Source organism: Clupea harengus, chromosome 12 (genome assembly GCF_900700415.2).
Source record: "Clupea harengus chromosome 12, Ch_v2.0.2, whole genome shotgun sequence".
NCBI lineage: Eukaryota > Metazoa > Chordata > Actinopteri > Clupeiformes > Clupeidae > Clupea > Clupea harengus.
Genome location: NC_045163.1, coordinates 18,098,926 through 18,123,531, shown reverse-complemented (window position 1 = coordinate 18,123,531; position 24,606 = coordinate 18,098,926). Strand labels below are relative to the sequence as shown.

Sequence of the window (24,606 nt, the reverse complement as noted above, 5' to 3'; positions counted from 1 at the left end):
ATGCAGAGGTGCCTCTCCACAGGGGGAGAAAGGAGACATGGGTGCAGCCGGGACATCAGGGAGAGATGGAATAAAGGTACATGCCTTCCTGGGTTGTGCACATACCATTTATGACCTAATGGGGTTTATATATGTGTGGGGTATATATATATGAGCAGACTAAAAAGGAGATTGAAAATAAGTAATTTTTTTGCTGTTTGACATTTATGAGAGCAGTCTTATAGTGGAGTTTTTGTGTTTCAGGGGATCCGGGGTACAACTGGTCCACTTGGACCACCAGGACCAAAAGGAGATCAGGTATCCAAGCTCATTACCAAACACGCTGACTTCTTCTGACAAACCATATCTGCTGATTATGTAGTCCGCTGATGTGATGTACTAAGGGCACCTATACAGAGACTAGTCTCAGAAATATATTGAATACTTTGGTTGTCTCTTGAACAGCGGTGTTTTACTCCTTCTCACAATAAAACATTTTCTTATCAGGGTAATATTGGACCTCCCGGACCAAGGGGTACACCAGGGATGCCTGGACTTCCTGTAAGTGCTTTTCTGTTGTTGTCAAATGCTTGATTCACAGAGCATGACAAATATTACAGTTATACTCTTGTCAAGGCTCAAGGTCTGAATATAATCAGGCAATATAATATAGTTCTATCGTTATGTTTCATGGTCTTTGGACCATTGTCATGGAAAGTAATTCAGACTAGAAAAGAAAGGGCAAAGTCATACTGAAAGCAGACAGCTGTTAACCTCCAAGAAGTTCCCGTCCAAACAGAAAAACCCTTTAAAAAAGGATCAGGTTCCACTTGGTATCATTTAAGATTTTACCTTGAGCACTATCTGGTGCTGAGTTTTGCATATATTTAGGTGAATAATGGTACCATAATTGGAACCCGATATCAAATGTGGCAAATAAAGTGTTCCTAGAATGGGCTGTATTTTAAAAGAATGTTAAGAAAATCAAACAAATTCTGAGCTTCCATTAGTTCTATTTAAAAGGACATCTCAGTGATTACTGAACTGCCTGGACCCAAAGCTGCACACATCATTAGTGAGGCCTCTGTTATGCTGATGGCCAGCTTACCCCTTTGATAGCAGCATCTCATTTCTATAATTACTTTATTTTTATGTGTGTTGATGGCAACCACTGTAGCAAAGCTACTTGGTCATCAGTTCATTCACTAAATGGTTTTGTGGCGCTCTCATGCCTACAGAGCAGTGAAAATTAGCAGACGAGAGCTATTATATGTACTTGTCTTTTTAAGAGCCAAAGAGGTCCATGGAGCTAATGTTTACTTAATGAACCAAGCCCCAGAAAAGATTTACAGATGTTTAAAGCAATCACTTTTTCAGTTGCAGTATTAGAGTAACCCTATTCAAGTAAAAAGTATTTTCTTAGTCTATTTCGTACAAATCAATTAATTTAATTCAAATTTAATTTCTTTGTTCTTGCTCTTTTCCCTTCATATCTTTCTTTCTTTCTTTCTAAGGGTTTGTTTGGACTAAAGGTATGCCGCCATCTTGTTTATTATTATGAATACATGATTGCTGTACACTACTCAGGGAATTGTAAGTCCAACAGTGATGTTATCTCTTCCTTCCCAGGGGCCCAAGGGCTTTGATGGTCCTTCAGGACATCCTGGACAGAGGGGCCTTCCAGTAAGTAATGAAACCAGTATGATGGCCTCACCCAACAGGGACCACACTGGCCACTGAAATAAACACGTAAAATACCACGCTTACTCACAATAGTGCCACCATCAGGTTTTTTGAGTGGTCCTTTGTAGTCTTTAAAACTGTTTATATTACAGCTGTTCATAACAGTTAAACCAATTGACTAAATTAACATTTCTTCCATCAAATTTCCCCTTATCTGAGGGGATTCAAAGGAAAGCTGTACAAACAACATAACAATATATTTAACTTATTAACACCTTGATTTGCCAGCCACTACCAAGGTCATTACATCTCTGGCATCCACAACCCCAACTGCAATCATAACTCTATTCATGTTTGTGTGTTTTAGGGACCACCTGGGCCACCAGGCCCTCCTGGCCCACCCTTAAACTACACACTAGCCCAGATCAAGGTGAGGTCGGCCCCCAAAAATATAGATATAGATATATCCTGCAGATGTCAATCAAAGGAAAAGTTAGTGTCCATTTGAAAGGAGGTTACAATTCTGTGCTTTGACATGCTTTTTAGAGGCAAACACATGTCCTATAGCTCATTGTGTTTTGTCAGAACATATGGACTATGACTTGACCTTTAAGATGTGCGTGTAGTCAGCAAGATGGTTAAAAATAAACAGGCGAAGGAAAGTTGGTTGACCATCGCTACTTTTTCTCCTCAATAGGACATGATGCTTGTTTCAGACAAGCCCAACTACCCCGTCCTCCAGACTCTGCTGGACACGCTGCAGAGGGACCTCAAGTTGCTGCTGGACCCCCCTGATGGCACCAAGGAGCGTCCAGCCACCACCTGCCTGGAGCTGTGGATCTGCCATCCTGACTTCACCAACGGTCAGAAACGCACACAAACCCACATATCCTGGTTCTTTTCAGAATCAGAATCAGGTTTTATTGGCTTTTTTTTTGGTTTTATTTTAAGTAAGTTTGCACAAACAAGGAATTTCACTTGGTAAAGTAGCTCAGTGTGCTTACACAGAATATACATCACAACACAAAACAATACAAACAGTGCAACTGTTAGGTGAAAATTCACTCAAGTTACCTCAGGACTCCGGAGTTGCATATAAGTATATTTATTAGACAAACAACAACAAGCTTGTTGGGCTCACCCACGTCCTGGCAGGTCAGAGAGAAGCACGGGCCCTCTCTCATAGAGAGAGGGAGCCCGGGTCTACTCCCAGCTTGCAGCAGACGAGAGAGAAGCAAAATTAAACACATCGCACAAGGTTTATATAGATAGAAGTTTATCTAATGCTGACGCCATAAATGTTTAACATCTCAGTCATTCTAGGTCCATGACTGAGCTTCATGTCTTCCAAGGATGTCTGTTCTTCCCAGGGTCGAGAGCACATTTCGACCCTGTCACCAATGAGCTCACCCAAACATGCTCTTGCACATATGCAGACTAAGTGGCACCTAATAATCAAGGTTACACACACACAGAAACACAGAAAAGCCTTGTTCCTGCTTACATAAGCACATGATTCATACAAGGTATATATTAATACAAGGCACTCGATTAATATATTCTGAAGTCATTAACAGTGTTTTGAAATTATCTCCATCAGCAACGGTCTAACAAATTTGTTCTTACAAATACTATGCACGTGCAAATGCTATGCACATGCACATGCACGCACACACACACACACACTCACACACACACACTCACACACACACACACACACACACACACACACACACACACACACACACACACACATACACACACACACTTTCTTCCAATTATGCATATTACACAGCAATACTCCTATTTACTAGATTCCTATCAGACATGAATGAACAGGAATTCAGTTTTAAATGTTGTGGTTGCAGGATTCTACTACATTGACCCCAACCAGGGCAGCTCAGGGGATGCACTTCTAGCCTACTGCAACTTCTCTGACCTGGGAGCGGAGACCTGCTTGCATCCCAGAGACCCTCAGGTACTGCTGCCGTGGGTCAAGGCTCACATGACACTGCAGCTGGGTTATCTTACAACCACGCCCATTCAATGGGATAGACAATAACTTCACAGACAGAAAAACATGAGAGGGGAACACGTGCAATTGAACCTCCAATGACTCAGACATCTTTCCCCCTCCTTCTCACCAGCTACCCAATAAAGCCTGGCTGCAAGAGGCTGAGCCAGACTCTTTCCAGTGGCTGAGTTCTCTATCCAGAGGCTTTCAGGTAGGATAGTTCCCCTCTCTGCAGCCCTGTGTGCACACACTATTCCCTCTTGGTTCTCCACCATTGTTTTACATAGAATGACTGTCGTAGTTTGCATGCACAGGACAGTATGGAGTGATGGGTCAGAAATAGACCAGATATACTATACTACCTGGATCTGGACTACAGTTTAGAGTTGGGACAGAACTGTGCTCTTGTGCACGTGCGTGTGAATAGAACAAGACAATTTGTCAGCACCAGCAGTACCTGACAATTATTCACAGCCTACGTGTCACTTCACTGCGCCAGCACCCCACTGTGAACTAAATAATTTCAGCTGATGCCTCATGAATACATAAACTCTCACTATTCCTGTGTGGCCTGCAACCTGACTGCTCTGCTGTCTCCTGAAATCTGCCAACGCTTCCACCAGATTGAGTACCCCGCTGCCAGTGTGGTCCAAATGCGTTTCCTGCGACTGCACAGCCGCCGGGTGGAGCAGAGGGTGACCTTCTCCTGCCCACCTGGGCACAGGCTAGGCCAGACTCGTCGGGAGGCCAAGTTCATGACAGACGTGTCCAAACAGAGCTACCTAGCAACTATACAAGACTGTGTGGTACGCAGCTTTATTGTTTTTAGTTTTTTTGCTTTTGTTTGTTTGTTTGTTTGTTTGTTTTATGGTCTTTTACTCCTGTTTCATCACACATATATTGCAAAGGGGTATGGTGTGAGTTGTGCATTGTAGGTATATTTGAAGAGGTATTGGAAAGTAAACCTAATTCATAGTCACTGCTTTAATCGGAATAATGATGGACATCCAGGTAATACTAAAAATTATGTTTTAAAATAGGGAGTCTACTAACATCTGACTGACAACACAGCACCACAATACATATAATGTTTTCTTACGAGTTTTAACACACAAATATTTTGCCTTCTGCATTTTGTCTTTCCTTTGCGTTGGACCAGCCTGCTATGGAAGTGGACTCTTCCCCACGCGAGTCTGTGCTGCAGTTTGAGGACCTGGACCTCCTTCCTCTCCGAGACGTGGCTGTGTCCTCACACAGTGGGGACCTCACGCAGCAGTTTGGCTTCACCATCGGCCCTGTGTGCTTCAGCTAGAGACCACCTGACTGTCAGCTGGGGAGGGGGATCTGTGTGACATCTCCCCACCTCCATTCTGCTCAGACACGAAAGACAGGAGCTGGAGGGAAGACAAAGATGGAGAGGAGAGCGAGGATGCCCTCTATGCCCTCTGTCTCCCAAGTGGACTAGCCCTCATGGCTGCTTCCTGATGTCAACCCACAGTGGGGGAATACATCTGTAAGCCTTTGGATGCAAGCTCATCCTGTATAGAGCATTGTTTTTTGTTTTGTTTTGTTGTGGTCAGTTTTTTGTTTACAGACACTTTTAATACTTCAATGAATAATTTATATATTTTGATTTAGTTTGTTATTCCCATTTCATTTTCTTTCTCAATACCTTGTTTATTAGTAGCAATATGTATGCTACAGACTTTCTCTTTCCCCCCAGATGATCTCATGGGAAGCTATACTGGAAGTAAACCAGACGCTTTGGAGCAAAACAAAAGACAGAAGTCCACCGTTTCAGCGATGTGTTTTATTAGAATACAGCCAGAATCCCATACCAAGGAAGAGTGATCAGTCTAGTTCTGTGTTAAATTATTCATGACATTGGGCTTTAGGAAGGATGCACCCAATTACTTCATTTAATTTCACTCCTGATGGTTGACTATGCTAAATTATAATTAGCATGTTAGCTATGAAACTCCGATCCTTGTATAGCGTAAGTCCAAATATTCTAAAATACAATTGACTTATTAAAAAGTTCAGTTTGTATAACTTGTAAAATAGCTTATGTATATCCAAAACCATGGTCAACCATGATTCCAAGGACTTTGACTGAAGTTAAAAGTCTCTTTAGTCTAGTAGTTTTTCACTCACGAAGTTCTTTTTGCATCCTTTTTAGAATTTAAGTCAAACTTCCATTGCTATTTGTCAAAGTTGACTTCACAAGGATTGTGAGGCTCTAAGGTGGTACAACATTAAGTACTACACAAGCCTGACTTTGTAACTGATCTGACATCTGACATAGTGCAGAGATGATAGACATCTGATTTATAATCCCAAAGACAGCTGTTGTCTGATACAGCAGGGGTGAAACAAAACGTAATTTCCAACTTTATTCTTGACTGGATGGAGTTGAGATCTTATCAATCAATCAATCAATTCAATCTTATATAGCGCTTCTCTAAATACCCGAAGTCGCTTTACAGAGTCCAGAGTCCAGTAGTCATTCATACACAGTCATACCGGTGGTGGAAAGCTACATCAGTAGCCACAGCTGCCCTGGGGCAGACTGACAGAAGCGTGGCTGCCATTCAGCGCCTACGGCCCCTCCGACCACCACCAACATTCATTCATATTCATACGATGCAATCTTAGATAGGTAATGATTAGTGTACTGTACATTTCATGTATTTTTGGTAAACAATAAGACACAGGAAGTTACTGTACCCCTTTGCCATTCTGTAGACCCGTCTGTCTGAATCCTTTCCCGATGATGAGGTATATAACAAAAATCAGGATTATTAACAACATAGTGATGTAAAAAAAAAGATCTCAGATAATTCACTTTTGTGAGATACCTCTGCCAGCCAGATGTTGCTGCCAAGACAACATGGCAACCCTGCTCTTAACCTTTTCTTCATGACGGCATGCACTTTGACCTCTCTATACCTTTAAACCACACCAGTTCAGGTGGCATCAGTCTCAGGGAGCATTTCCAATACATCAGCTTATGTCCTGCTTAATGTTATGGGTCTCACTGTGCAGGGTGTGTTAATATTTACTACCAGCCTAATGTTACCAGAGGTTGTCACATCTGTGTAGATTTGTTCCCCATGAATGTGTAAACTGTGTGCCTATACACCTATACATCAAACCACTAGTATTGGATATTTTCCTGAGGTGCAAAAAAAGTGGTTAAAATTCAAAAGTTACATTTGTTCACTCAGTTGTGGCATTATTTGTAAGAGCATCCAACAAAACAACAGTATTGCTACTCAGGCTGATCTAACTTAGGGAATCCTTTATTTCATTTTAATAACATCATTCCATTAAACATAAAGATCAGGGCATATCAATGAGAGTTACACTATGCTCCACTGTTATACTCCATGAAGACTCTCCACCCTCTCCTTTACAAAGGAAGAGTTGATTTTGTTACTGTGGTTGGCCTGACTGAGACCCATTACTGGTGCTACCCTATTTGCAGTATAAGGAAAAGACTTGCCGTTTTCAATGTACTTTTTATACATATTGTAATTTGAGGTGACAGTGTCTTAACTTATATGCAGATAAATAAATTATATGCTGGTCATCAGTTTTGAAAGGAGACTGTAGTATGTGTCGGTGTGCACCTGACTTTGGATTCATATAGATTGGGTTGGTTTGAAGACCCTTCTGTCTACACTTTAAATGCACCACAAGGCAACACATGTATATCTCTTCTAGTTCTACACAGGAGAGATGTTAAATTTCTCTGCTCTTGGTTTGCGGACTTCTCATAGCGGCCAAACCTCTCACTCTCATATACGAGTCCCCATACCCAACAACCTAGCCTAAGTATTAAATCATGGTGCATCACAACCAGCATACCAATGCTTACATATAACAAAAAACAACAAAGATACCTTTGTGAGTATTTCACTGGGGTTGTTAAGTGGACACCTTCATGTTTCCCAGAAGGCTCAACAGTGGTGTCTGGCTAATATATTTTGATACCAATATATCATTAGAACAAATTTAATTTAAAACAAAGTGGATCCTTAAAGCTATGGATTTCGCAGGGCATGATAACGTGTCTAAAGTGCTGCAAAGGCCTACACTTTCATTGTGTCATGTGGGACTTGAACTTGATTTTCACTGATAAAACAGGATATTCAGGTTGCTTTGCTAAGGAATTTTTTATAAGAATTCCACAAGCCACTTGCTGAGCGAGATTCTCTGGCTTCTTAATACTGGGGGAAACAACAATGAAGGCTATCGCATATTGAAGATGATATTGTGCTCAGATGTTTTTTAAATTAACTTTGTTCTGATACTGCTTTCTGGGTGCGAAGGGCATAGTTAGGTCGTCAGAACACATTTAGAAATAAAAATGAGTTGCATATTCATATACTGACACGCCCACGCGTAAATTCAAGTAGCGACGCAAGATTACTAGTGACATCAGCTGATACATTTGTCATGTGGTCAAAAGGAGCTGTCAGACGCTTAGTCCGTCTATCATAAACGCTGGACTTGAATAAATCACTTTCCTTGGACATTTCATGGGTTATTCGACTATGTTCGACCTTTAAATTAGCCAGAAGAAATCTTACAAACACCGATATTCTGGTTGTTGTGATGGTACTGTAACGCAAGTAAGCTATCACACGGAGTGTGTGGTGTTGATGAGTGTGTCACGTTAGCTAGCGAGCCTGGAAGATTGTTTATCACCAATCCTATGAATTCGTGGGATTTGTGGAGGGTCTACAGTTTCAGGTAGCCGCTTTTCAGTTGACCAGAGCCTGTTGTTAACGTACCATAATGCCGCGATCCTGAGGTGTTGGCTGGGACGAAAAAGGTAGGTCAATGACTAACGATAGCTAGCTTACAAGCTAAAGATAGCAGACAGCTAGCTAACACTCACTTTCGAAGGAATAACCATTTGCCTAACGCCTTAGCGTTTACGTACTTGGAGTGTTTGCATGCACTGATGTAGGTACAATGTAAACTGCTTGCTGTACCATTCTTTCAAACTGGTCCTTGTTTTACAGCTGGCGTGATGGTCTAAGCTATGTTTTACTTGACAATGCTATTACTGGTCTAAATATTCTAAGATTAGTGTTAAGCATGGAGATCTCTTCATAACAACATGAGGAAATTGGGGAAAATCCGACATCTGTTCTAAACGTCTAATAGCAGCATTATATTAAACAGCGACATTATCTTCGACTTCTCTTCTCAAAACAAAATGTGATGATTGAGAATGTTGCCCTGGCCCTGGCAGAGAACCTGTCCCATTTGTTAGTGAGTAGTATCGTTTTTTTTGCCATTTTATGTAGGTTATATGCAGTGGGGGTTCCATCTTCACCCAGAAATACGCATGTAATTGTAACGTTGTTAGAGAGGTAGGTAGATCATATTACACAAGGCAGCCTACCTGCTCAGCCCCTGCCGATGCTGGACGTGACACTTTATTTAGTGGAGCACAGGTGCCTGTGCTAGCGTTTCCTTCATGCAATAGATTTGGCCAGGTTTCTGGTTAGCCAAGCAACGACTGAGAGAGATAATGTATTTGGCTCCCATTTTTACCGTCTGTTTATTGGCCGTTTGCCGTCTTTGTTTATCTTCTGAATGACCTGCTTGACCATAGGGATGTACTCTCCTGTGAGAAAGGACTACGTCGCGCTGACCTTGCGTGACCAGTACAGCCATAACTATACCAACGGGAAACAATGGAGGAGGCAGTCCTGCTGGAGGGTGAGACTTGCACTTAATGTGGAATACCAAGTGGAAGTAAATAATGAATGAAGCAAATAACAAGACTACTATGGCTGATTTGTTTAGCAGTATCATGTATGCCATTAGCAGTTATGTTCTCAGGAGTGCTCAGTGCCTTAGTGTTTATTTGTTCTCGGGCCATCTTTGAGCTTCAAATAGCAGTGGGCCAATGGCATATGACCTTTTTGTGCCGTTTGCCAGCCCAAGTTGGAGTGCTGTATGTCAGACAGCTGAGCTTTAAAAACCAGTTCAAGGCCTCCAGAAACTGCAAAAAGGTCTGTCTTTGAAGTTGCTGTAGAAGCACAACGGAGATTTCCTTTCTCAGAAGTCAGCGGGATAAATGCTGTATCAGTCCAACATGGCTGTGCACTGACTGACCAGAAGGATTTGTTTCATTGCCCAAAAGATGCAGTAAGCCCCATTCTAAAATGGTTCATGGTCTTACCTAGTCCTGTGAGAGAACCTAAGAGACATTCAGTTGAATTCTATAGGCCCTTGACCCCTTGACTGAGACCATGGTGAGTTCTAGAACGTCCAGTGAATACAAACAGCTCCTGGATTAGGAAACACAGGCCATATCTGAAGTGCACCATGCACCTATGTAGGGTACATATTCAACATACTGATAAAGGCTCTGATTATAACTGTGTTACTGTACAGCAGTGGTGGCTGCTTTTATTGTGTCCTCCTGGGCTTGATGTGGTGGTTCATTTATATTGCCTCAGACTGCACACAGACGTCCTTGGTGATATTTAACCTTGTGAACAAGACCATTTCCAAACAAGATACAATACAGTAAGAAAACACACAAACAAAATAGCCCTGGGAAAGGTAAACCCTCAGAAGTACAAATATTCAAACTAAATATATTTGTTAAAAAAAACTAGACAGACATACAGATACACACAAAGACAGTATGTCAAAACATTGGCTTGGGTGGCCATGGCCATGGTTGGTCTTCAATGTAAAGTAAACAAGATCAGCTTGTACAGCCAAGTTCAGTCGTCAGTCAGGCTTGTTCAGTTATGTAAATAAACCAGGACAACCAAAAATGTAATGTGTAACAGGGTTCAGGCAAAGTGAGCATTTTAACAGTGTATCCCACACTGTGTGCGTGTGTTTGTTTGTGTGTGTGCGTGTGTTTGTTTGTGCGTGTGCGTAGAAATGGAAGCAGCTCTCCCGGATGCAGCGCAGTCTGATCCTCTTCCTGCTGGCCCTGCTACTGGCCTGTGGCATCATCACCTACCCCAGCCTGACTCAGCAATGGAGAGGTAAAGCCTCCTCACTGCAAGCACACAGAGCAGGATACATTTCCCAACAAAGGGGGGGGGGGCTTGCCTAATCCTGTAGCTTGAGAAGATGACCCAGAACATCTTTTATGCCTAAATAAAGGCCTCCAAAACAACAGTCTTCTCAGTTTCTTAGAAATGTGCCCATTCAGGTATTCTTCTAATTGGTGCTACATCCTCATTGTCATCGCCCAAGCCACTCCCTGGAGCCATCTGATTGGTCCACTCAGAATTTGGCAGTCAAGCTGACATGTAATAGTGTGTCTGGACTATACCTGCTGACTCTGTCTGATTCGTCTATTCCTGTGGCCTCTCATGACGGCAGGGCTTTCTGACCGCGCCTCTGAGGACGAATGGGACGCTGAGGACATCAAAGGCATACGGCCCATCCCACCAGGGGCCGTGCCCAAGGTCAACCCTGACTACGTCCCAGAGGTCGTTCCCCAAAAGGTCGTTCCCCAGGAGGTCATCCAAGAGCTGTCGAGGCCAATTGTTCCCATCCTACCTAAACCACTGGAAATGGTCAGCATCACTCTTCATGACTATTATCAGCTTGTGATGTATGGGGAGCTAGTTATGTTCTCAGATGATTCACTGATAATGAATAATGGGCCTATAAAGAAATTATTAATTAAGGATTATCCTATTTTGATTGACCGAATCAATGGAGTTAGAAATAACATTTTATCTAGTTAACACTTCGAGCTTCTTACTTTTACTTGAAATCCATACGTCCTTAGCCACGACAATGTCATTATCCTGCCCTTATTGGTGTAGTACTGACCCCCCCATGGCCACATGTCTTCACAGAAGAAACCACTTCCAAACAAACGGGGTCCCCCTGTCCTGCAGAGGCGAGGGAACGCATCAGACCCTGAGGTGAAGGAGAAGCAAGAGCCGGCACAGAAGAACGAAGGAGTGCAGGAAGAGGAAAAGAAAGGAGAGAAGCCTCTCATCAGGTGTGTTGGAACGGTCCACCTAACACTTATTAGAGGGGGGTGGTCTTGGGTCATGAATTGTTACAACCCTCAAGCACCACATCATATAACTAGAATTAGTGCCTTTGAATACAAGTGCCAACTTTTATTTAACAACCAGTCAGACCAGGTTTAATAACATGGTTGACATGGTTTTGTGGCTGTACTCAGGTTTTTATCCTGGTTTGTTTTTGAAAGAGATACACAAACGAAATGGCAACTCAGAGAATCGCATCTTTGTGCAAACAGGGAATCACTGAAGGATTTATACAGACAGCTTGACAAGAGGTCATCTCCCCTGTGTCCCTCAAATAATTGCTATTGTGGAGGCAGGCTGATGGTGTCCCATATTTGTTTATTTATCACAATTCCGTCTTGCTCATGTTTAGATCTGATGCAAGTGTGTGTTTTTCCCCAAGAATCTGTTCCAAGTAGATAGAGCGTCATGGCGATCATTCTACTAACCAGTGGTAACATTTAGAAAAGATGAAATGTTCTGTTAAGAAACCTCTTTAGGGGACCAAGTCCTCAGGCCAATAAGAATTACAGGATTTTCTACAAAGCAGGAAATTGATTTAAAATTATTCAGACTTCACCAAAATGAGGCTCATTTCAAAAATGGGTGCTGGCTCTGCCTTGTAAATTGTTGCTACAGTTGTTTTTTACAGCTCTTAAACGTTTATCCCTAAATTTGCAAATGAGGTGTGTGTTTGTGTGTTTGTGTGTTTGTGTGTGCGTGTGTGTGCGTGTGTGTGTGTGTGTGTGTGTGTGTGTGAGAGTGTGTGAGAGAGTGAATGAGCATGTATGTGTGTAAATTCCTTGTGAGTAAAGGCAAGTGTGTTTTAGGACATAACAAACCCTGTTTGTTTTTATGCCTGTGTGTGTTTTTGTCTTGTGTTGTTGTATTCTCAGCTGGAGGGGTACTGTGATCGAGGCAGAGCAGGCCACAGACCCCCCACCCTCAGTGCAGGAGAAGGAAGGAGCTGCAGGGCCCTCTAAGGCAGGGGAAGCAGCACCTCTGCCTGCAGGTGACACACAGCACTCCTCAGCACTCACTCTCTAAAAGCGATACATAGCGATATATATCACAGCGATATATATACACACACACACACACACACACACACACACACACACACACACACACACACACACACACATACATGCACACGCACTCCCAGATAGCCTCACACACCACATGTTAACCTGAAGGCTGTTCCAGTTAGTCTGTTCCCATGGAGAATTCAGACTTCTCATCGGCCAATGAAAAAGACTGAAGTATTAGTATCATCAGTCGACCAGATAAGATTTGGTCAGTTTACAGAGGAAAAGGAGCCATGCTCTGTATGCTTATCAAAATGCCACAGTCATGATTTGTCACCCAGTGCTCCATTATTCTTGCAACCTGGCTTTTTTCAGTCTGTGGCTTATTGAGAGATTAGCTTATTGGAAAGATTAGATTAGGAGTGTATCTTTCACTATAAGACATATTCATTGATCTACCTCTAGCCATATTAAGTGATTGTAACTGTACTTTGTCTGTGTGTCTGTGTGTCTGTGTGTCTGTGTGTCTGTGTGTGTGTGTGTATGCATCAGCAGCATCTGTCAGCCCAGAGGACCGCGTGGAAGCGGTGCGGGAGGCCTTCAGGCATGCTTGGAAGGGTTATAAGGAGTTTGCCTGGGGCCATGACGAGCTGAAGCCCATCACCAAGTCTTATGGGGAGTGGTTTGGCCTGGGCTTAACCCTCATCGATGCCCTGGACACCATGTGGATTCTAGGCCTCAAAGAAGGTAAGGAAAGGGGCATACCTGACCTGACCTGACAGTGATTGTAGAATAGCTAATGTAAGGCAGCTGAAATTTCACATGCCATATGTGCTGATGCTCTGAGTAGATTCTTCCAGAAGTGACAGAAATTATATGAAAGTCTCTCTCACCATCAGAGTTTGAGGAGGCGAGGACGTGGGTGAAGGAGAAGCTGTCATTCAACAAGAATGTGGACGTGAATCTCTTTGAGAGCACAATCCGCATCTTGGGAGGCCTCCTCAGCACCTATCACCTGACAGGAGACGAGCTGTTCCTGGACAAGGCCGTGAGTGACACATGCATACACACAGAAGAGATAGCTTGAGCATAGCCAGAGGCAGAGTGGCACTCCTGACTGAGCAGACCCATAGTTATTCTACCTCTTGAGATTGAGGTTGTGCAGTATTCTCTATTCCAAAAGTGTGTGTTCAGCCAGTGATTTCCCCCTCTACCACTAGTTTAGTTAGTAGAGTCTGGTGAACCAGGGGAAAGGGGGAAACCTTGGTGGTTTCATGCCACTCTGCATAACATGACTCATCAGCAGGTGTCCTGCTTAACCGTAACATCCTTTGAGAAGATTCCTATGTTCTGGAATGATCCCTCACTTCTTAACACAGCTCCTCCGCTCTCCTGTAGAAAGACATTGGATCCAGACTTATGCCTGCCTTCAAAACCCCGTCTAAAATCCCCTTCTCGGATGTAAACATTGGCAAAGGCACCGCCCGCCCACCTCGCTGGACCACCGACAGCACCGTTGCCGAGGTAACCAGCATCCAGCTGGAGTTCCGAGAGCTCAGCCGTCTTACAAACGACCCACAGTACCAGGTATGCCCACTAGGAGTGCTCTCACCTTCCCTCTCTTTACCCCTTTACTATTTTATTTTCATTGACTTTTTTTGTATCTTTATCTTTGTTACTCAGTTTAGTGAGTGACAGAAACCACTATAAATAACAATAGTAAGATTCCCAGCCAGACTTACTCTCTTTGCTATAAAGTCACAGACCAGCCACTATGAAGTCTAAAATGAATTAAGTCCAAAACAAAAAAGTGGTGTATCCATTACACTGTCTCAGGGGGTTGGCAGTTCAGTTAATGGGTTTCAAATACAAAGGAGTGGCAGGAAAACCAATTTGGGCTTTAAATTAGATCATTTGATTGTCAGTGTGCAATGTCAATCTGTTCACACACACACATACACAGACACACACACACACACACACACGCAGGAATATCTCCAACCCCTTGTGGTGAAGCCAATCTATCTCTCTGACTGTGCACTGAGTTTCTGCGATAACTGCAATGCATTTAGAGGCATAAGTTGATGATATTCAAGTGTCTCACTGTCAAGCAGTAACTGTGAGTTTAATTGAGTTTGTTGTCCTTAGAGCAGGAAAATTGTTCTTTGAAAATCAAACGAAAACTTAATGAAACTGAAAAGTGATGACTATAAATGTCTTGTGTTGAAAAAAAAAAAGTGTGTGTGTGTGTGGCCCCTGTGATCCAAGAACAAATAGAACAGTACTCAGACTCAGCTTGTCTCTGCTTCTGGCCAACAGGCTGCGGTAGACGAGGTGATGAGCCGCGTGCACATCCTGGAGGGCAAGCACGACGGCCTGGTGCCCATGTTCATCAACACCAACAGCGGCAAGTTCACCCACCGTGGCATCTACACGCTGGGCGCGCGCGCCGACAGCTACTACGAGTACCTGCTGAAGCAGTGGCTGCAGGGAGCCAAGACCGAGACCGCGTGAGTGTGTGGCATTCAAGTCCTCATTGCTGCCATTGTTTTTATTTCTATGTGATCTTCATTTTAATTATATACAGGGAAGAATAGGTTGGTTATTCCTGCGGGGCTAAAGGTAAGGTATTTGATGTGCGAGCCTTACAGAAGAGAAAACAAAAGCTTTGAGCAATTGCAGAAATTGCAGAATTGTTTTCCGCAAGTATAGTATTGTAGTATTGTTTCTGAGCTGCGTTCAGCAGGATTGTTCTCCACGGGTGTTTGAAAGCCAGTGTGCAGTCCTGCATTTTCTAGTCTCTCCGACTAGACACAAAGTATTCTGTTGGCATTTCTGAGTCTTTGCTTCCAGCTTTGGCGCAGTCTGCCCAAGGGGGGACTAATCTTAACTCGCCCTCAGCAGGTATGTCTGCCAGCGGCGCCGGGATTAATTTCCCCCTAATATGATGAAATTCTTGCTTTAAATGAGCTGGATGGAGGAGGGCCTCGCTGGTTAGCGGAGGATTATGGTTAAGATGGCCCACGAATGAATCATTTAAGCCGCGAGGCCACGCACGAATAAGGTCAGAGCGATCCACGGGAGTTTGTCCTGTCCTTTGCGGACAGAGGTTGTGATGATTTATTGATCGAGCTTGGCCTTTTTTTGCCATCCGGTGTTTGGAAGAGCAGCCCAGCCAGCCATTTTTGATGTGCGATGAGGCTTTGGACAGATATACGCTCAGTTACAAGGAGGCCGTAACCAGCTCTGTTCTCTTAATGTGAGCCGTCCAGACGTCGCTCCTGGAAATATCCCCAGCCCTGTGTGTTTTACGTCTTTTCCCACTGTTGCTCCCACCAACCAATCTTGAGCGTTGTTGTTATTATAATGAGGACTTAACGACCACTAGAATCAAATTAGTGAGGGTTGAAATGGAACACACTTGGCTGGTGGCCAATGAAGGACAGGTTTTGAGACACAAGCCACGTGAGACGCCCCCGCCTTCTAGCGAAAGGACGGTAGCGCGGGCACCACTGTGTGGTGATTTTAAAGGGTGACTCATGCCCACACCGGCCAGTAACTCATTCCTTAGAAGCAGGACACGCTGCTCTGAAACAGCCCGAGCTGTTTGCTGCCTTCAGTGAGGCAGCAAACTGTGTGAGCACAAACGATGACCAGACATATATTCCATGTCTTCCTGTATATGCGGCACACGTTAGAGTTGCCCGTGTCGATACAGAGGCTGCCACCTAATTTCTGACCACATGGTGTGGATATGGAGATGGGATGAGCGTGTGGCCCGGCGTGTGTCTCTGCTGGAGTGGAATCGGCTGTCTGTTCTCCTGACTGTCCGCGGAGGAGGCAGGTTCCCTAAATAATTCATAGATGCCGTATGCAGCTGCCACCACTCTCACTGAAGAAGATGGGATGGGACAGGACAGGACGGCACAGCACAGCACAGCACAGCACAGGACTTGACCAGTGGAGGAGTGGAGAGCCGGTGATAAGGGTTTCATTCATTTTTTTTATTTATTTGAGTTTTTGAAGTTGTCTTCAAAGTGGCCTCAGCTCCAGCGCTCGTGGGATGGGAGGTACCTGCGGTGGGGCCCTTATGTATTTTCCAGTGATGACCTCCAGGTGGTAGAGTTCTACCACGCTTACATCCTCACATCCACCAACATGCTTCTAGTGCACAGTGAATACATGCGCACACTGGTGCTTCATGGTATAGCTGACATAGCCAATCACAAAGGGTGCATGAGCTGACATAGCCAATCACAAAGGGTACAGAAGCTGTCATAGCCAATCACAAAGGGTGCATGAGCTGACATAGCCAATCACAAAGGGTGCAGCGGATGGGAAAAGATGCTGCTTGGCATTCATAAGCGATCATAGAATACATTTTTATTAGAAGCTGCCCCTCCAACTTACTCGAGCAGCCACGCATACACACACTAATACAATTGGTTATAGAACATTTCTATCTGCGTCAGTCAATCCAAAGTACAGTCTCTCTGGGTCCCTTTGGTGCTCTCTACTGTGTATTGGGTTGCCTTTCTAAGAGGGAGAAGTGGGGGTATCAATTCACTTCTTACACTCTTAATATATGAGACGTTAAATAGTGATCTGCGGAGTAGGCCAGCTCAGAGTCAGACATATCACTGCTGCAGATACAGTTGCCCCTCCTTATCCCAAAGAAGTGCAACAGTAATGATGATGGCAACGTAATTTTCCTGGCTCCATAGTTTCAGTGTAGTCTCCATTATGACATGTGGATCACTGGAACAGCCTGACCTTGTATGATCTCAAATAATTTGATTTGAATTGATTATATTCAAAACTCTCTCTGTGTCTGTGTCTCTGTGTGTGTCTGTGTGTCTGTGTGTCTGTGTGTCTGTGTGTGTGTGTGTGTGTGTGTGTGTGTGTGTGTGTGTGCTCTACAGACTATTGGATGACTACCTTCAGGCGATTGAGGGAGTGAGGAAGAACCTGCTGAGGAAGACGCAGCCCAGTCTCCTGACGTTTGTGGGGGAGCTGTCTCACGGCCGCCTCAACCCCAAAATGGTACTAGTGCCTACCCTTCCATTGAAAATGACTGGTCTTTCTACTGACATTCATTCAAGGCTAACCGAGATTTCGCCAGCAGTTTCTTCTTTGTCTGATGGCATATCAGAAGTAAATGACCAATTAAAAATCTGTGAGCTTGACTCAGATGTTCAGGCGCTAGTTGTCTAGTGCTGAGGTGGTGACAATAGCTGGGAAAAGGTCATTGTGACAGGTGGAAAAGTTTAAAGGGTGGTCCATCCCCACACAATTTAACTCACACACACGCACACACACGCTATCTGTTTTATTCACCCTGTTCTGTACTTTGTTCCTGGTTTTCCCTCATCTCTCCCCACAGACACACTTGTATCCAGTGAACACGTACGCTGCGTATTTTATTGTTTTGCATTGTCTGCCTCTGACTCATTCGTATTCAAAATGCAAACAAAAACTTTTTCACCTTTTCAATCTCTCCTTAACTCGTATGCTATTCTGTATATTTCTCTCGCCCTTTCTATTCTCCGCCCCCCCCTTCTCTCTCTCGTTCTCTCTCTCCCTCTCTCTCTCTTTCTTTTTCAATTCAAATGAGTAATGGTAACTATAAGGGGGGGAAAAAACAGAACATCGTGTGTGTGTGCGTGCGTGCGCTTCACTGATGAAGTGGCTCTATTTCTCTATGGCAAGCATCTTCAATTTGATTGTCTTCAGGTTTTTGAAAGTCTTGGTACCTAGTCTAAATGTCTATCATACCTTGGCTGCCGTGGGTCTAGTCTGGGCAGCCAGGTCTGCCTGTGTCATTTTCAATATCTAGGCTATGGTTGCTTATGGCCTTTTTCCATTTAAGATGAGGGTTAGTTGGGAAAGGCAAGGCAAGGCAAGGCTGAAGAGGTGGGTTTTGAGGGCCTTTTTAAATGATGACAGTGTGTGGGCATTTTTTATGTGATGGAAGTCTTAGGCTTTTCCCCGACAGGAAAAGATGTTAAATTCCTTGTGCTATTGGTTGGGGACTTCCCACAGCGGCCAGTCCTCTCACTGGCACATGCAAGTACTCCTACCCAACAACCTAACCAATATAACAACTGCCCAACCATAGATCCTGAGCAGCAGGATACAACAGCTACGCACAACTGACTGGTGACCGCTGCAACACGTGCCGCATGTTGTATCCAGCATTCACAAAGGCCCTCCTTCACAGTACAACATGTGCTATCTGTAGATGTGCTAAACCTGCGTTTATAATTTCGTTAGGCCAAATCGATTGAGCAGCCCTGAGGCTAACATATATCTCTGATATTTTCTATTAGTCAAATTCATTTGTGTGAGCCTCAAGACTAGCTGGATGAGGGGAGTTGTCATCTCTTGGCTTTTCAGAGTTTTAAAAAAAAGGAAGTTGTGGAAAGTTGTGGAAAGTTGTGGAAAGTTGTGGAAAGTTGTGGAAAGTTGTGGAAAGTTGTGGTCACATGTTTTGAGATTTTTCCACCACTATTGGACTAATTCAGCCCCTGAATACATTGTTAGGTGTGTTCTTCTGTAACTTGAGAATACTCTGACTGAACTCTGCACACATTTCTGCCAGGTTCTTGTTGGTAAGTCAACTTTTTTTTTTTTTTGGCATAGAAAGCCCTTTTTGCTTTCTCTTTTAAATCATTCACAGGCAAGTTGAAACTAATTTGGAGCCTGAGGTATGTGTAATGTTTGGCATGTTCAATTGCATTTAAACCCAGGGTGAATTTTCTTTCTCTGAAATTAGCATGTATTATGAAAGCTGTTAGTATTTTAATAATCTGTGGGTTAATATTCTAGAACTTATGCAAGACATTTAGGGTTCTGCTGTAGACACTCTACTGTTGGAGGCAGCAGAAGCAAATCCTCAAGAGAGACCAGGTGCTGTTGACTACTCAAGTGTTTTTGACAATTCATGAATGTAAATATTAGAGGGTCGTGATGGCGGGCAGCCCTGTTGCACACTCCGTTCTTGAGTGGAGAATTATGTTTGTTTGTTTCCAATTTTATTTGCACATTTCTTGTTGGAATACATTGTTTTTATTATGTTGTATGTTTTTCCCCCTACACCAGTTTCAATAAGTTATAAAAATAGACCATCATGCCAAATGGAATCAAAAGTCTTTTGGAAATGTACAAAGGAAGGGAATATTTTGGTTTTGTCTTGGTTTACATAGTTGTCGATAAGGGGTGTAGGGTGAGAACATTCTGATCTACATTTAGGTAAACAATCAATTAGACTTCTCCCCAGGTTATTGTGCTTGATAAGGAAGTTTATGATTCTACTGTTTAAAATGCTACAAAGTAACTTCCCCAGATTACTCCATACACAAATGCCTCGGTAGTTATTAGGGTTAGATTTGTCTCCACTCTTGAGTATGGGTGCAATGAGTCCTTCATTCTAGATATCAGGGACGTATCCAACACTCAGAACCAAGTTGAACAGTGTTAGAATGGCCAAACAAAGTTTGTGGCTTGTATTTTTAAGCATTTCTTTGAGGATGCGATCACGCCAACTCGCCGCTTGCGCTGCAAGCCTTGGAATTTCTCTGTCAACTCAGAGGTGTTAGTATGGCTTGACTGTGAATGCTTTGAAAGTGAATGGGTCCTAAACTGTAATCATAAGACCGACTATTGGGCAGCCAACTTATGAGCTGTAGGTGCAGTATATCTCCCAGGAGAGTCCCCTTGCACCCTACCATTGAGTAGGTATAGACCAAGGCTTTGGCAGAGCTCAATGTGTAACCTCCCAATTTGTAACTGTTTTTGTTTTCCACCAATTTGTCAGAAGTATTGTGGGCAAAGTATACCAAGTCTTGTGGGTAGCTGATGCCAAATATGTGGCTGTTCCACTTCATCTGAGTTGTTGTCAGGTAGAGATTCTGTTCTTTTCCCTGGGCCTGAAAGTAGTTGATTAGACTGTGGAGACTATCAACACTATCCTCATTATAGTCGGGGGATTCAGAGGGAGGAAAGTACAGGCCACAGTGGAATAAGATGTTTGCTGTCGCCGTTAGTCACGTTTCTAACTAAATACTTTATGCCAAATACATGACACTACTTTTTTGATTATAGTAATGCATTTTGCTATTTCAAACCTTGAGCTAATAATTATGCCAACCGAAACTCTTCCACGCTTGACTTTTGTACATTTTCTGGAGGAAATTGCTACTTCACAGTATCCTGTGTGGGGACAGAGTGTCACCTTGTCAGTCCTGCACCATGTTGCTTGAAAAATTATTAGATCCATGTTTTGAATGTTTTTCCTAATTTCCAGGGCTTTAGTTTTCCAGCCCAATCTGGATGAATGAATGCCCTGGATTAGTTGCTAGTGCATTTGCACCTGCCTTGCATGACAAATTCCCTCTTTTTTGAAGTGCTTGTGTTTGCAAATAGCTTCATGCCATGAATCCCAATATTCTGTGTAGAGGAGCAGGTGTACGGTACTGGGCTTGCCTGCTATCTGAGTGGTATCTGACCATCAAGTCTGGGTTTTGTCTGAGACAAGTATGCATTTTTGTCAACTGTCACTGTCTGTTAGCTGCTTAGCTCATTAAGCTAGTTAGTTAGCTGACCTATCAGAGTTAGAAAAGGTTGTACTCTGATTTAATTATTTAATCTAAAATAAGTAAAGGCTCACCACTCTTTCTTCCTGTTGGTTGTGTGAGGATTGATTTTTAGATGGTTTGTTATTCCTTTTTCTTTCTTTGTCTCCTCTGACCTGTTAGCTGCTGTTTTGGTATTGCTGTGCCTCACTGTCTCTCAGTTTAGAGATGCTCTCTTCTTAATCCAGCCAAGAGAAAATGAAGGGGAAAATACAGAAAAGGGGGCATATAGCTTTATTCTTGATCTTCTTCTCTTTGTTCTTCATTCTTGATCTTCTCTTTGTGCTCGATATTGAGTATCTTGGTTTAGGTTTTGTTCATTTTAGAGGTGTGAAATGTGGAGGAAAAAATGTGTAAATCTTTTAGGAGCTCGAGAGGAGTATGTTTAATATCTCTCTCTCTCTCCCTCTCTCTGTCCTCTCTCTGTCCCCTCTCTCAGGACCACCTGGTGTGTTTCCTGCCGGGCACGCTGGCGCTGGGCGCCCACAACGGCCTGCCCTCCGAGCACATGGAGCTGGCCATCGAGCTGATGGAGACGTGCCACCAGATGTACGCCCAGATGGAGACGGGCCTGAGCCCCGAGATCGCCCACTTCAACCTGCAGCCCCACAGTAGGCGTGACGTCGAAGTCAAGGTGCATGCTCAAAAATAGTGCCCTCTCAGAGACTGGGCAGAGTTCTTCTGCGGGTTTCTACTGTTGGTCTCTACAGTTCTTAGAACCATTGATATAAAGAGAACCCTGAAAGACCTAAAGTGTCCGGTTTACCATCAAAGGGTTCTTCAAGAAAAGGTTCAGTGTCAAAGTCCTTCCAGAGTTCTTCTGTTTGTCTCTACAGCAAAGTTCTGAAAGGGCCTACTTAGAACCATATAGTTTTTTTTCCTTGTAGGACAGTTCTGAAGAACCCTGGAGAACCTGAAGTGTTCAATTTGCTATCGAAGAGTTCTTGAAGAAAGGGTTCAATGTATAATCCTCAAACTCATGAGGAACCCTTTTGACTTTAGTTTTTTCTGGTAACACAAATAATAAACAAACAACTTGTCTCTTCTGTAGCTTGCATCTGATTAAATAAAGCAAACTATAAAAAAGCAACATTAACTGAACTAAATGAGCTGAATCCAGACAAATTACTCAATTTGAAGTTTGACATGGATGAAGCCAACATTTAATTTCACTCCCTTTTGAACATGTGCACAATAGCAATAGCAGTGACCATCAAATACTGGAAATCCACGTCAACCTGTAGGTGATTTGGGTGAAAAGACTTGCACTGGCCCTTACGTTGATCTCCCCCTCTGTGTGGCAGCCCGCGGACAGACACAACCTCCTGCGGCCAGAGACGGTGGAGAGCCTGTTCTACCTGTACAGGTATACCCACGACTCCAAGTACAGGGACTGGGGCTGGGAGATCCTGCAGAGCTTCAACAAGTACACCCGAGTGAGTATGCAACAAATGCAAGCACGAGTATGCAAGCGAAACAAGATGTGTACTCAAATATATTCTAGGGGGGGGTGGTTGGTATGCAAGTTGGCAAGAAAAAGTGTGAGTCTGCAGGTACAGCACAAATCTGTACGTTTGTACGTAATGGTGTGCATGGACACTAGGTGAGAGTGCAAGTCCACCGGCACAGTTATGCAAGTGTCTCAGGGCACAGTAATTAAGTATACATGAGATTTCACAGCCACCCGTGGAGAGGGCTTTTTAAGCAGCAGTTACTGTCTGCTGTTCTGGTATTCACTGCTGCTATTCAATTTAGCAATTTCATAAGAAGCGGGTGAGTCATCGCAGCATGGTTGAAAGATAATCAAGCTCTAATTGTCCAGCAACAAAACTGAAATGAGGGGAGGGGGAGGGGGGGGGACTCTACGGGGCCGCTACGGCCGTTGTGTCTGGCTCTAGTCTTTACACACTTCCCTCACCATTCATCAGTCTGCACTCTCTATAATACAGACACACAGACACAAGGTATTTGTTCCTCACCCCTAGTGTGTGTGTGTGTGTGTGTGTGTGTGTGTGTGTGTGTGTGTGTGTGTGTGTGTGTGTGTGTGTGTGTGTGTGTGGGTGTGGGTCTTGTATCTATGTGTAAAATCGTAAGCGGAAACAGACACACTCACTCCCACCTCTCTCTCTCGCTCTCTCTCTCTCTCTGTTTCAGGTGCCCACAGGGGGCTACACTTCCATATCCAACGTCCGCGATCCGGTGAGCCCTGGGCCGCGGGACAAGATGGAGAGCTTCTTCCTGGGCGAGACGCTGAAGTATCTCTTCCTGCTCCTCTCCGACGACGAGGATCTCATCAGCCTGGACAAATACGTCTTCAACACGGAGGCGCATCCACTGCCCATCTGGCCATCCGCCTCCTGAAAGGACGAAAGCGAGGTCAGGCAACGGGATCAACTTTTCTCCTCTTCCTCCCTGTCCCCCTCACGGGACGCCGCACAGATTGAGAGAAGGGCGTCAAACTCCACTGGGACCCGGTGTGTGGAGGCTGGCAGCTGTTACAGTGTGCCTTTTTTATCAGTTAGGTGAGACCTTCTGACAGGTCTGAAATGAAGGGATTTAAGACCATGTGAGGGCTTCCTTTCTCTCTCTCTCTCTCTCTTTCTTTCTTTCTTTCTCTCTCTCTCTCTCTCTCTCTCCTTATCTCTTTGTCTGTCTCTTTCTCTTTCTTTCTTTCTTTCTCTCTCACTCTCTCTCTTTCTCTCTCTCTCGCTCTCCTTATCTCTTTTGTCTGTCTCTTTCTCTCTTTCTCTGTCTCTCTTTCTTTCTCTCTTTCTCTCTCTTTTTCTTTCTTTTCTCTCTCTCTTTCTTTTTCTTCTCTCCAGTCCTTGGACTTGAGATTCTCGTACATGGAGGTCAATGAAAATTCTAGACTCAGAGAGTATAAATGTAAAATGTATATCAAACACTTTGAACAAAGAAATGGGAAAACCTGATGCTCCGGAGCAAAAAAGTTTTCTTTATTATTTATTTCCAGTTTGGTATGTTGGAAGAACACAAAACACACAGCGTGCTTTAGTCTCATCCTTTCTTCCACGTTGGAAGACTGAACCAAGACTGTGGATTATGTGCCAACCTGATAAGGAACATCCTGTTGAGGACGCTGTTTCTGCGATGACGTGAAATCACTGATCTTTTCACACAGATTCAGTGACGCCTGAGAACTCGGAGTGACCAGAGAGGAATGGTGGCCTCATACACTGTGATTTAGATGCCTGGCACTTCCATCA

At 43.7% G+C, this 24,606-nt stretch overlaps 2 protein-coding genes and 1 long non-coding RNA gene across 4 annotated transcripts; all 3 read left to right on the top strand.

Annotated features, from left to right (window-relative positions):
* Positions 1 to 42: 42 nt before the first annotated feature.
* LOC105912628 lies at positions 43 to 2,092 on the top strand. The gene is made up of 6 exons (XR_004164863.1): positions 43 to 76; positions 244 to 297; positions 487 to 540; positions 1,494 to 1,511; positions 1,609 to 1,662; positions 2,030 to 2,092. It is a non-coding gene; the product is annotated as an uncharacterized LOC105912628 (long non-coding RNA).
* Positions 2,093 to 4,318: 2,226 nt separating this feature from the next.
* Positions 4,319 to 5,567, top strand: si:ch211-196i2.1. The gene is made up of 2 exons (XM_042709450.1): positions 4,319 to 4,482; positions 4,836 to 5,567. Exons 1-2 carry the CDS (start codon positions 4,330 to 4,332, stop codon positions 4,986 to 4,988), a joined length of 306 nt encoding a protein of 101 aa, XP_042565384.1. The 5' UTR covers positions 4,319 to 4,329; the 3' UTR covers positions 4,989 to 5,567.
* A 2,592-nt stretch (positions 5,568 to 8,159) lies between these two features.
* Positions 8,160 to 24,029, top strand: man1b1a (mannosidase, alpha, class 1B, member 1a). 2 transcript variants are annotated; one of them, XM_031577786.2, is made up of 14 exons: positions 8,160 to 8,516; positions 9,309 to 9,415; positions 10,599 to 10,707; positions 11,051 to 11,247; positions 11,536 to 11,684; positions 12,615 to 12,730; positions 13,302 to 13,493; positions 13,646 to 13,794; positions 14,145 to 14,333; positions 15,066 to 15,256; positions 17,669 to 17,789; positions 21,819 to 22,013; positions 22,684 to 22,815; positions 23,534 to 24,029. In XM_031577786.2, exons 2-14 carry the CDS (start codon positions 9,311 to 9,313, stop codon positions 23,738 to 23,740), a joined length of 2,052 nt encoding a protein of 683 aa, XP_031433646.1. In that variant the 5' UTR covers positions 8,160 to 8,516; positions 9,309 to 9,310; the 3' UTR covers positions 23,741 to 24,029. The 2 variants fall into 2 exon arrangements, with proteins under 2 accessions (XP_031433646.1, XP_031433645.1); XM_031577785.2 differs by having other exon boundaries at positions 13,299 to 13,493.
* The last annotated feature ends 577 nt before the right edge of the window (positions 24,030 to 24,606 follow it).

Coding starts and splice junctions, on each gene's coding strand:
- si:ch211-196i2.1 (XM_042709450.1), top strand. CDS start 4,330: ATGCGTTTCCTGCGACTGCACAGCCGCCGGGTGGAGCAGAGGGTGACC. Junction 4,483..4,835: donor CAACTATACAAGACTGTGTG/GTACGCAGCTTT, acceptor GCGTTGGACCAG/CCTGCTATGGAAGTGGACTC.
- man1b1a (XM_031577785.2), top strand. CDS start 9,311: ATGTACTCTCCTGTGAGAAAGGACTACGTCGCGCTGACCTTGCGTGAC. Junction 11,685..12,614: donor GGAGAGAAGCCTCTCATCAG/GTGTGTTGGAAC, acceptor TTGTATTCTCAG/CTGGAGGGGTACTGTGATCG. Junction 13,795..14,144: donor AGCTGTTCCTGGACAAGGCC/GTGAGTGACACA, acceptor GCTCTCCTGTAG/AAAGACATTGGATCCAGACT.